The 12,017-nt window shown below is 35.5% G+C and overlaps 1 protein-coding gene across 1 annotated transcript; it reads left to right on the top strand.

Moving 5' to 3' along the window:
* LOC109714915 (L-ascorbate oxidase homolog) lies at positions 1,557 to 7,298 on the top strand. Its single transcript, XM_020239660.1, has 8 exons — positions 1,557 to 2,019; positions 2,197 to 2,306; positions 4,794 to 5,064; positions 5,214 to 5,316; positions 5,388 to 5,733; positions 5,967 to 6,332; positions 6,439 to 6,517; positions 6,739 to 7,298. Exons 1-8 carry the CDS (start codon positions 1,777 to 1,779, stop codon positions 6,949 to 6,951), a joined length of 1,731 nt encoding a protein of 576 aa, XP_020095249.1. The 5' UTR covers positions 1,557 to 1,776; the 3' UTR covers positions 6,952 to 7,298.

Genomic DNA, 12,017 nt, shown 5'->3' on the forward strand with positions numbered 1-12,017 from the left:
TTAAGCCATGTCGAAATTAAATAAGATCCATTTTTAATTATTTATTAGTAATATGCTTTGCGTTAAAATGATCGTGAGTTACATATGCAACGTTTCACTAACTAAAATTTACTGCTTATTTAACTTAAAACTTCAAAAATAGCTTCTCTATTCTGAAAAACACGCTTAAACAAAGAATTTTTATTTTTTTAATTATTTTGGAAGAAATTTCAAATCGAGAAAATTTTTTACTTCTTTGTATAATTCTACTTAAGCGCGTAGATTGTTTATTTCAATAATTAAGAGTAACACATGGTAAATCAAATTGATAAAAATTTATTTATTTCCGTACATATATATATATATTAACTAGTACGTGTCGAATAATAGAAAAGAATAGTAATTATATAGGGGTTTATTCTTAAGAAGAGCGTACTTATTCTAGTACGGAATAATAATGCGCTATGATCACGAGCCTTGCAATAAGCCACTACTATACCATAGTTTTATTTTTATTTTATTATATAAATTTGTCGCTATATAGAATGGTAAAATATTATACTTTATAAATATATTAAATTAAATTAAAAAAAAAAATTTGGAATAACAATATTAAATATTTTGTAATTGTAATGCATAAAAATATTGTTAAAAGTATATTAATATAGTACTACTTTTTTATTATAATACTAATTAGACAGTACTTCTCACTCAATATATATATATATATATATATATATATATATATATATAACAAGATTCAACATTCTACAAAAATTGCTTAATTAAAAAAAAAATCTAAAATTAGTACTATATGAAGCTGTCAAACTCATAAACAGTGCTACATATAACCTCACAATCAAACATGTTATTTATTTTTAAATGTTTAAATTGAAGTTAAAAATGTAAAAATATTTGAACAGAACCTAAATCTGATACAAAATAAACCGCTCAACTCAACAAAAATTAGCCAACCACAGACAAAAAAAAATTTATGGGGACAGTCCACATGGTAAGAGTACTGTCTCATTCATCGGCCATTTATTTTAAAAATTTATACCAAATTATATAATAAATAGTGAACTAGGCTTAGCTTGGTATTAAGCTCCATCTGACGCTATAAAATAAAATAGAGTTGGGTAAAAACATGTAGAGTTATGCTTCTGCATTTTTCGGTGGGACACTTCTCGCGATATTTGAAACGCAATATTACGTATGAAAATAAATAGGATATTTTTTCATCATACTTTTCTACCGTACATAACACAATCTTTTCGTAATCCCAAACGAAACCTTAGACTGTCTCGATGTTTATTTATTCACCAGGCCTACTCCCCACCTCCCCCCCATCTCTCTCTTACAAAAGGAGTAACTTTAGTAGGAAGCTCTTAACGACGTCTTATTGAAAAGTTTCAGTCCACTTCCGCGCGTTAATTTTGTTTCCAATCTAATAATTCATTGATTTTTTTTAATATTAGAATTTTAAGAAATTAAATTCTAGAAAGAAATTATAATTCGATTGATTGGGCTTCCCCCACTCAATTTTCTTTTTTTATCCCCCCAAATTCACACTCAAACCCTGTATTGGGCCACTACTACAACAACACTCCACATTGACCACCACAACACATCCCCTCTCTCTCTCTCTCTCTCTCTCTCTCTCTCTCTCTACTCTCCCTCTTTTCCTTTCCTAAACCCCCCCCTCTCTCTCTCTCTCTCTCTCTCTCTCTCTCTACACACACACACCAAAGAAGAAGATCTAGGGAGAAAGATAGTAAGGGGCTAGCTTCTAGAACAATGGGAAAGAGAACAATATCCAGGCTCTCGATCTCGATCTCTCCTCGTCGTCGTCTTCATCATCATCATCATCGTCATCATCATCAACATCAACATGAAGATCATCAGCATCATCTCCTCCTCTTTCTCGTGTCTCTCGCATTGCTCGCATCTTCCAACACCTGCAACTGCGACGACCCCTACCGCTTCTTCACCTGGAACGTCACCTACGCCGACATCTGGCCCCTCGGCGTCAAGCAACAGGCATACATTCCTCATCGTCCTCATCATCGTCATTGATCATCATCATCAACCAAAAGAAATTTTTTTAAAAAAAAACATACTTCTATACGTACATCTGTATGTCTATACATACATACATATGCTTTTTATTATATATTCTGTATGAATCTCATTCTAGTTAGTTCGCAACACATGCAGGGAATATTGATAAACGGGCAATTCCCCGGCCCCCAGATCGAGGCGGTGACGAACGACAACGTCATCATCAACGTCTTCAACTCTCTCTCCGACCCCTTCCTCATCTCCTGGTACGCGATCTCTCCTGCTCTTCTCCATTGTCGCCCCAATCTCTAAAACAAAAATACAAAAACGCATTATTATGTCTCAGAGCAATGCAACTAATACATTCCAAAGTTGAGTGTACATCTATTCATTTTTTACTCGTCACATTAATTGAGGTGGAAGATCTTTTTTTTTTGAAATGTATAAATAAAGTTTATTTTATAAAATAAAAATAAAATCACATGATAATTAAGTTTAACTTTTTGAACTACGGGATATCCAAATATAATTGAATTGAGGAGTCTCCATACATTTTATTTTATTTTATTTTTTCTCATTTATTTGTTTCTTTATTTATTTATTTATACTATTTAATTAATTTCCTTAAACTGACATTCGGTTGAAAGCGATCTAGATCAGATCTTGTTTAGGTAACGAGATTTAAAATTGTGTCGGTACGTAGTAATAACTCTAGTACTTCCCCCGTGATCAGTTGGAGAATTTAATGGCGAATTAATTAACTTAACTAATTATTAAAACTCTATTAATAAATTAACTAATTAATTCCTTATATAAGTTGTCGTAGATGCCCTGGTTTTAGTCTACCACATCATCCATAGACCAATATTTTAATTTCTATATATATAATATATATATTTTTTATTATATCTTTAAATCACACATGCGTACTTTTTTTTTATATTATAGCTGAGACATCTTATAAGTGTTCAATTGAGATAATGTAGATATATTAAATCGAATTATATTTGATTTAATTTTTTTTGTAAATTACAATTTAATAATTTGTGCGGAGTACCTTGTTACAGTATGTGAGTGACTCTGGTTGACGGATGACGTGGTAGACCAGGTTTAGGGAGTGATTTTTTTGGGGTGTCGGGATGCGATTTTATTGGAGGGAAAAGATGACGCTGTTTCTCTGCGCTGGCGCAGCGGTGTACGCTTTCCTTTTTGAACAGAGGGGCAATATCGAGATTCGAGATCATTACTTGTCCTTTTTTGCTGCTTTTTTTTTCCCTTAAAAAAAAAGAAAAAAAGGCTTGATTGATCGATCGTGAACCGTTGATTCTCTGGTCCTTAACTCTGGGTAGATCTCGTAAATTAAATTAATATAAAAACTTCAAATAACATCCCGTGGTTCCCTAATTTTTTACTTTAGTATTCAATAATTTTATTTTCCGTTTTTTATTATATTTTTTATTAATTTTTTTCGTTAAAACATTGGTAAAGTTAAAACTAAAAAGTGCTAAAATATATATTCGATAAATATATGTAGGATATCTGAAGTTTTTTGTATATAAATTAACGAAATATTAATGGAAGAGCCAACAAAAAAAAAAATTAAAATCACAGGGTATTAAAATAATACACTTTAAATCATATGATACTAAAGTGAAAGAATATAAAACTATAGGAATAATTTTTGAGGTTTACGCTAAATTAATTTAATCGAATAATAATACTGGAGGAATTCAAAAAAGTTTGGCAGAGGAATCTTATCAAAATTTTGTTGCTTTTTTTTTAAAAAAATGTGGAATGGGTATTGGAGAGATTCTCTATTGACCAACCAAAAAAAAAAAAAAATATTTGGTACAAATTATTGCTTAATTTGGTTTATAAAAATCCAAAGTTTTCAATTTTAGAGATTTTAAAATTTAAATATAATGATTTTTGGGTGAAGCTAATTTTAGTTCAACCGAATGAGATTGTCATCTGCCGTCCATCATGCAGAGGGCACAAATCTTAAAGTTGCCTCTTTTTTTTTTTTTCTTTTAATGTTTTCAATCTAAATAGGGAGTATTTTATTATTTGGCATAATCTTTCCTTTGGGGTGAAGCAAAGCAACAAATGGATTTTATTCTTCGTGAATATTTTACCTAATAAAATTTTGTACTCGGGCATCGACTATTTCTCCTTTTCCAATACAGTAAGCGCGAAATTTAAAGCTTTAAAGAGCTCATTCAATATAAGCCGTGTGATCCTTTTTATGGGGTGGATCAATGGATATTAGCCCACCAATTTGGGCCCAATCAAATAAAAACAATCTTGTTTGGGCCTCTTTTTATGTAGGAATTTGTACACTACGGTGCTATTTATAATTAATTAAACTACTAAATCTCTAACAAATAAAGAACTAATTAAACTACTAAATCTCTAAAGAGTAGCGGCTTTTGTAGATCTTATGTTTGTAGATTATTGTAATTTATAATAATTAGCTAGTTTTGTGTAGGAATGGTGTATATATATATATTTATAGCGGATTATGAGGAACCAAAACAAAACATGTAATTAATGAATTGATGTTAATTACATTGTAGCTAATCACCTTTACTATGCAGCATCTACAAAACCTGAACTATTTCTTTAGAATTAAGCTCATTATTACCTTTTGTCTTTGTTACCTATTTACGGAAACATAATAATTTTCACATCGTAAAACAACATATTTGTTAGATTTTTGATGGAAAATTCGCGATCTGCGACGCATTTTGCAGGAACGGGATACAGCAGCGGCGGAACTCGTTCGAGGACGGCGTGTACGGGACGACGTGCCCGATCCCGCCGGGGAGGAACTTCACTTACGTGCTGCAGATGAAGGACCAGATCGGCAGCTTCTTCTACTTCCCCTCGGTCGGCACGCAGAAGGCCGCGGGGGGCTTCGGCGGCATCCGCGTCCTCAGCCGCCCCCTCATCCCCGTCCCCTTCCCCCCGCCCGCCGCCGACTACACCCTCCTCATCGGCGATTGGTTCAAGGCCAACCACACCGTACGTGTTCACAACTTTAGCTCAGCCATGCACGTACCATGCATGCAGAGACTTAAAATGACCAGATTCATTGTATATGAGCTTAACTTTAGAGGTTTTATTCCCCTGACATAGACCGGTACGATATAATGTATATCTTGCGTATACAGGATCTGAAATACATACTCGACAGCGGGCGAAATCTCCCGTTCCCCGATAGTCTCCTAATCAATGGCCGTGCATGGAACGGAAACACATTTACCGTTGAGCAAGGTTCCTACATTTCCTTCATCGAATCAATCAAATACGAAGTAATATGAATATAATCTGACCGATTTTGACAGGTAAAACGTACCGGTTCCGGATAACGAACGTCGGGCTATCGACATCGTTGAACATAAGGTTTCAAGGGCACTTGATGAAGCTCGTCGAAGTTGAAGGATCCCACACCTTACAAAACAGCTTCTCCTCACTTGATGTGCATCTGGGGCAATCTTACTCTGTGCTTGTCACTGCTGATCAACCTGCTTTTGACTACAGCATTGTGGTTTCGACCCGATTCACTAGCACTATCCTCACCACCACCGCGGTCCTTCACTATGCCAACTCCGCGGGGAAGGCCCCCGGACCTCTCCCCGGCGGACCCACTATTCAGATCGATTGGTCGCTTAATCAGGCCAGATCTATTCGGTACGAAAGCCTCAAATCCCCGAACTGTATATGGTTTAGCATGCATATGCACTTTTACTAACTTGTCATTTCTTTCGTTATACTTAACTGTTCTGTGATTACTGACGCGTTAATAATCCTTTATTCTCAAATTTGCCTTTGTAAGACCTACATTCGACTATGTTCTCGTCGAATTTTCAACTTACAACATTGTTGGTTGTAAATTTCTGATTGTTCTAAATCTTAAAAAACAGATGGAACCTTACAGCTAGTGGACCGAGACCGAACCCGCAGGGATCATACCACTACGGGCTCGTCAACACGACTCGAACCATACGACTCGCAAACTCCGCGCCAGTTATCAACGGCAAGCAGAGATACGCCGTCAACAGCGTGTCGTTCATCCCCGCCGACACTCCTCTAAAGCTCGCCGACTACTACAAGATCCCCGGCGTTTTCTCCGTAGGAAGCATCCCCGATAGCCCCACCTTCGGCGGCGGTTACCTTCAATCATCGGTCATGGGCGCGAATTACCGAGATTACGTGGAGATCGTTTTCGAGAACTACGAGGACTCTGTTCAATCTTGGCACATTGATGGATACTCATTCTGGGTTGTTGGGTATGAATGCTACTTCAAATTCAAAAAACCAAACTAATTTAGTCCTCCTTTTCCTTCTTTTTTCTGCGGGGAAAAAAAAGAGTAAAAATTGTGCGTAAATGCGCAGGATGGACGGCGGGCAATGGTCGTCGGCAAGTAGGAAAAGCTACAATTTAAGAGATGCTGTTGCTCGGTGCACCGTCCAGGTATCGATAGCTCGATAAAGCTCGAATGTGTAGTTAGTTGTTCATGATCAAATGTGAGCGCCACGAATTCGACTTGTTGTTAGATGAGTTAGCTCAAGCTCGGCTTGTTTACTTTCCTAGATAAATATGTCAAAACATGTTGCGCTGCTCGTCTCTCGTTCAATCCGAAAGTACCGCGAAAAATGTTACATTGGAGACATTTGCTGTTGTGTTTGCTTCAGGTGTACCCGAAATCGTGGAGTGCGATCTACATGCCGCTGGACAATGTGGGGATGTGGAACGTCCGGTCGGAGAACTGGGTGCGTCAGTACTTGGGCCAGCAGTTCTATCTCCGCGTCTACACCCCGTCGACGTCGTGGCGCGACGAGTACCCGATCCCGCGGAATGCTCTCCTCTGCGGTCGCGCCTCGGGCCGCCGTACCAGGCCGTTCTGATCGCCTGCACACCGTCTCCGGTCGCTGACGATCGCTGACGCTCGTCACGAGGGGGTGACGAAAATCGCAGCAGAGAGATCAGAGAGGCTCGGCTCGAGCCACCTCTTCGTATAATTCAGATTATACCGAAATTCGCAACCTTTTTTTTGGCTTTTTATTTTTTCTACCTCTGCAGTATTTGGCTATTTAGCTGTGGTTAATTATTAAACTAGTCAGTATGTTAAGATGTTCGAAATCAAAAAATCCTGTTTTTTTTTTTACCTCCATGCATTGATTGTAAGAAATTTGAGTTGTGAAACTGAGGCTTGAGAATTGAGTTTATAGACCATAAATTTGGTTTCTAAATATTTCAAGGATATAAATCATATTTCAACATTGTCGATCCGTCGATTTAAAGGTTTCATTATCGAATACAAATGTTAGTCAGTGAGCTCGTTTGCTACGATAGCATTCCAACTCTACTATATATATAATAATATATATTAATATATATATATATATATATAATATATTATAATAAGATAATTAAAATTTAAATAATATGATTTGGTTGAAGTAAAAATTAAAATTCAATACTTTGATTGAGAAAAATTTAAATTCACTAAATAAATGTTTTTTTTTTTTTCAAATCCATCACTAGCTATCCCTTCCCCGCCGTATCCTCAACTACTCGAAACCGCCCTGTAACTCCCGCCATTTAATGCGTTATAAAATATATACATGCAATTCTCCTCTATATATATAAACCACGTCTACAGTACACCTCGCTAAACGCAAGTAGCATCACAACAAATCCACTTCTCCATGAAGCGCTTCTCTAAGCTCCTTCTCCTTGTTATCAGCGCTGCCGCTCTCTTCGCGGCGGTGGTGGCGCTCGCGCACTTCGACGGCGGCCGACAGTTTGGGGGAGGGGGCGGCGTTGGTGGAGGAAGTGGTTACGGTGGAGAGTTAGGTGGTAGCGGCGGTTTCAGGTGAACACTAGTGTTCTCTAACAGTTTAAGTTTTTAGAGTACGACAGTTGTTTTTCAAATAGTATCAAAGCAGGAGATTTTGAATTCCAGTCACGCCAGATTTTTAGCATTATTAATTTCTCCCATTTAATTCAATTTTCATCATGGGCATTGCAAAAGGTCTCGAATCTAGACGTGAGGGAGAGTGTTAAATATGAAATATATGAACATTATTGTCTAACAATTTAAGCTTTTTAGATTATAACGGTTGTTTTATACCTGAGAGGAAGTTGTGAAGGAAAAGGATTTGGAGGGGGAGTCGGAGTTGGCAGTGGCACAAGAGGAGTTGTCGGTTGCAGAGGCGGTGCCGGTGGTGGAGGAGGCTTTGGCGGTGGCGGCGGAGGTCACCGAAAGAATAATATCTTTACATGAGATATCGACAACACGTTTCCGTCCGCGCACCAACAGCAAGCCATAGTAATAACTATAAGTATTGAACATCCAATTTTCTAAGGTTTGTGTAATAAGTACTAATTTTGCATGTAATGTGCCTACATCTACAATAAATCTAGTAATTATGAACTTAGACCACCTTTTTTGAATTGGCCTCACAAATTCACTTATATTAAGGGGGGGAAATTTTTTTTAAAAAAGGAAACATATATTGGGTTTGGGCCCATGAAAGGGCCAATACTCTTTTGGGCCATATGGTTGGGTAGTTTGTTGTTCAGATTCTGCTCCTTTCGTTGCTTTTTAAAATATTTATATATGTTTTACATTAAATTTTACAAAAAATTATATTTTCCTGATCCAAGTGGAATAGTAGTTTGATAATTGATACTCGCGTGGGCTTATTGCACAATCTTTTATATTTACTATGATTTATGCGTAAGAATATCTTAGTTTGTGAAAAATTGTATCTTTAGAAATAGTTGTAAAAACGAGAAGGAAAAACAAAACAAAGACAAATAAGAAGCATTATATATATAGTTTTTCTTTTTGAGAAACAAATAATAAGGTATCCGCTTCATTCATTTTTTTTAAATAAATTAAGTTAAAAATATAAAGTAATTAAGCTTTTGACCAACTCTCTCTCTCTCTCTCTCTATATATATATATATATATATATAGTGTGGCTGCAGGTATGCTTCTGGAAGCACGGAGCGCTCCGTGCTTCCAAATCGTTTTCGATGTTGGGACTTTCGAAAATCGACGATCGACTCTCTTAGACTTGATCTAGAGTATTTGAAGTACCTAGAAAATAAATTTTGTGATTTTTCGATATCATTTGCCTCGTGATCGAAGGGGCTCAAAATCAATAATTTTAACGGCTGTGGTGAGCCGTTTGCAAGTTTAACGTTGTAGAAATATCCAAATCACATGAAATTTTGATAGAAAATTCTTTATACTATATAAAAACAAGATCAATATCATTGATTTAAAATTTTAATGTCATATTTATTATATTTGTAGATTTTTATTTTCAGGCGTTGATTTTAAGCCCCTCTCTTCACTAGGCAAGCGATATTGTAAAATCATAAAATTTATTTTTCTAGGTACTTCAAATACTCTAGATCAAGTTTAACGGAGCCATCGACGATTCGAAAGTCGCAACATCAAAAACAGCTGGAAGGCACGGAAGGCTCCGTGCTGTCCGATAGCTAGTAGCCCTCACTCGTATTAGATTATATATATATATATATATAGAATTAGGCTGGAATACTATTAATAATAAAACGCTCTTTTTGCTATCAAGTTTTTAATCCTTGGATGAAAAATTGTAGGGTCAGGATGATATTAGTCGGTTAGAGTTGAGTGGTCCCCCTAGGGTTGAGTGGTCCCCACTGGGTTATAGTTTTTAATCCAATGGTTAGAAATGATGAAAAGAGTTGATCCAATGGCTAAAAAACTGGTAGCAACAATAGAATTTTGCTACTAATAGTAGCCCAGTCCAACTCTATATATATATATATATATATATATATATATATATATATATGAGCTAGGCTGGTGTACTATCGGTAGCACGGAGACCTTCGTGCTACCAAGTTGTTTTCAATGATGCGGCTTCCAATCGACGATCAGCTTCGTTAAACTTGATCTACACTATTAAAAATATTTTAAAACTAAATTTTATAATTTTTCGACATCATTTAACTAGTGATCAAAAGGTCTAAAAATTGACAATTTTAATGGTAGATGTGATGCATTTGTAAATTTAACGGCGTAAAACAATCCAAATCAAATAAAATTTTTATAAAAAATTATTTTTACTATTTGGAGTAAGAGCAGTATTTCTAATCTTAAATTCAAATCTTCTATCATTATTTTTTATGAAATTTTTATTTTCAGCCGTTCATTTTTAGACTACTCGTTTGATAGGTAAATGATACCGAAAAATTATGAAATTTAGTTTCCAAATACTTTTAATAGTGTAGATCAAGTCTAACGGAGCCGATTGTCGATTTGGAAGCGGCATCATTAAAAACAACTTGGTAGCACGGAGGCTTCCGTGCTGCCGATAGTATACCAGTCTAGCTCTATATATAGAGGAATTCTACACTATCATACTTACACCACGTCATCAAATAACAAGCCAATAACATTCCTATTTTTCAAACAAAAGTACAATAAAAATATTTTTTTTACAATCATGATGAGACATATACTCCTAAAAAGAGATATTTGATTGATTTGTTACGACACGTCACCAATATACCCGTTGTATTTTAGAATTTTTCCTATATATAGCTGCTTTAAGAGAAAGGTAATAGGAAACATGAGCATTAATTGGTGGAGCCCTTGAATTGGGCTTTTTTAATTATGAAAGTGGGTGGGGCCAAGCCATAACTACATAATGAATGGATTAGGTGGCATGGATGGTCTATAATTAGTCCCCCACAGATCAATCCATAGAGTGAGAGAGAGCCACAACACTCTTTTGTACTTGGACCAACATTAAAGGGGCCATTCATCTCTATGGGGAACTTCTTCATACTTAATTTAACATTGTAATTGAACTCTCCCTCCTCTTTTCTGAGTCTTATATTAATACTTAGAACAGTTGGTTGAAATTTTTTTCTTCATCTTTCATAGCTTGGTTCAACTCTTACTATTTATGTGTTGATAGATTTACATTATAATTGATTTTTCCTTTTTTTTTTGCGAGTTTTACAATTATTTTTTTTTGGAGAGATAGGTAGCACCCTACTCGCTCGTTTATTTCATTTAGAAATAAACTTCGCTGAAAATGTGAATCAACTAGGATTCGAACTTGGGTCTCGGGTACCAACCATCAAGTCCTTTGCTATTTGTTTTAGAGACAGTCGGTTTTCGAGTCTTACATTAATACTTAGAATAGTTGGTCACGACCTGATTCAACTCTTACTAGTTATGTGTCGATCGATTTACATACAACTTTGAATTATACATACATATATACATATTAATAATTTTTTAAATATATAAACTTCTTGCTACTTGTGCAACTAAACTACCTAATTAGTTGACAAACTCCCATTTGTGATCCCTTAATTATTTTGCATGACATGGCAATGCCCTATTGGCCAGTTTAATAACTAGGCTTCATAGTCAACACTAGCGCAACTGAACTATAGAGGTTAATCATATTAGCTTTTGTTCCAATCTCTCATAGAAATTAGTACATATTATTTCCTTAAATGCATGTTACAAAATTGTAAATCATTGTTAGATGATTTAACGTTGTAATTAACCCAGATAACTATTATTATCCTTTGAGCTATGTTTTGGAGTACTATTAAATCCTGATGAGCGTGTTAATCCATGCAAAAGTACATGGAGGAGATCCGATAAATTATGTTGCTCACATCAAAGTAGAATTTAGTCTTTAAAATACCTCAATTTTGATTTATAGATCGTGATAAAAATAGGATCAAATCAAACCACTTGCTCTAACGAATCAAATGCAAGATCACAAGATAAAATTATACTAATTTTCACAACCTAAAAGCCAAGGTAGTGTTTGGTTCAGGTATAAGGAAGAACTAGTTATTACAGGAATAGATACAAGTATGGGGATAAAAAAAATAGCGTTTGGATGAAAATTGGGTTGTTTTCGGGGATAAGAAAAATAGC

Source organism: Ananas comosus, linkage group 9, assembly GCF_001540865.1.
Source record: "Ananas comosus cultivar F153 linkage group 9, ASM154086v1, whole genome shotgun sequence".
NCBI lineage: Eukaryota > Viridiplantae > Streptophyta > Magnoliopsida > Poales > Bromeliaceae > Ananas > Ananas comosus.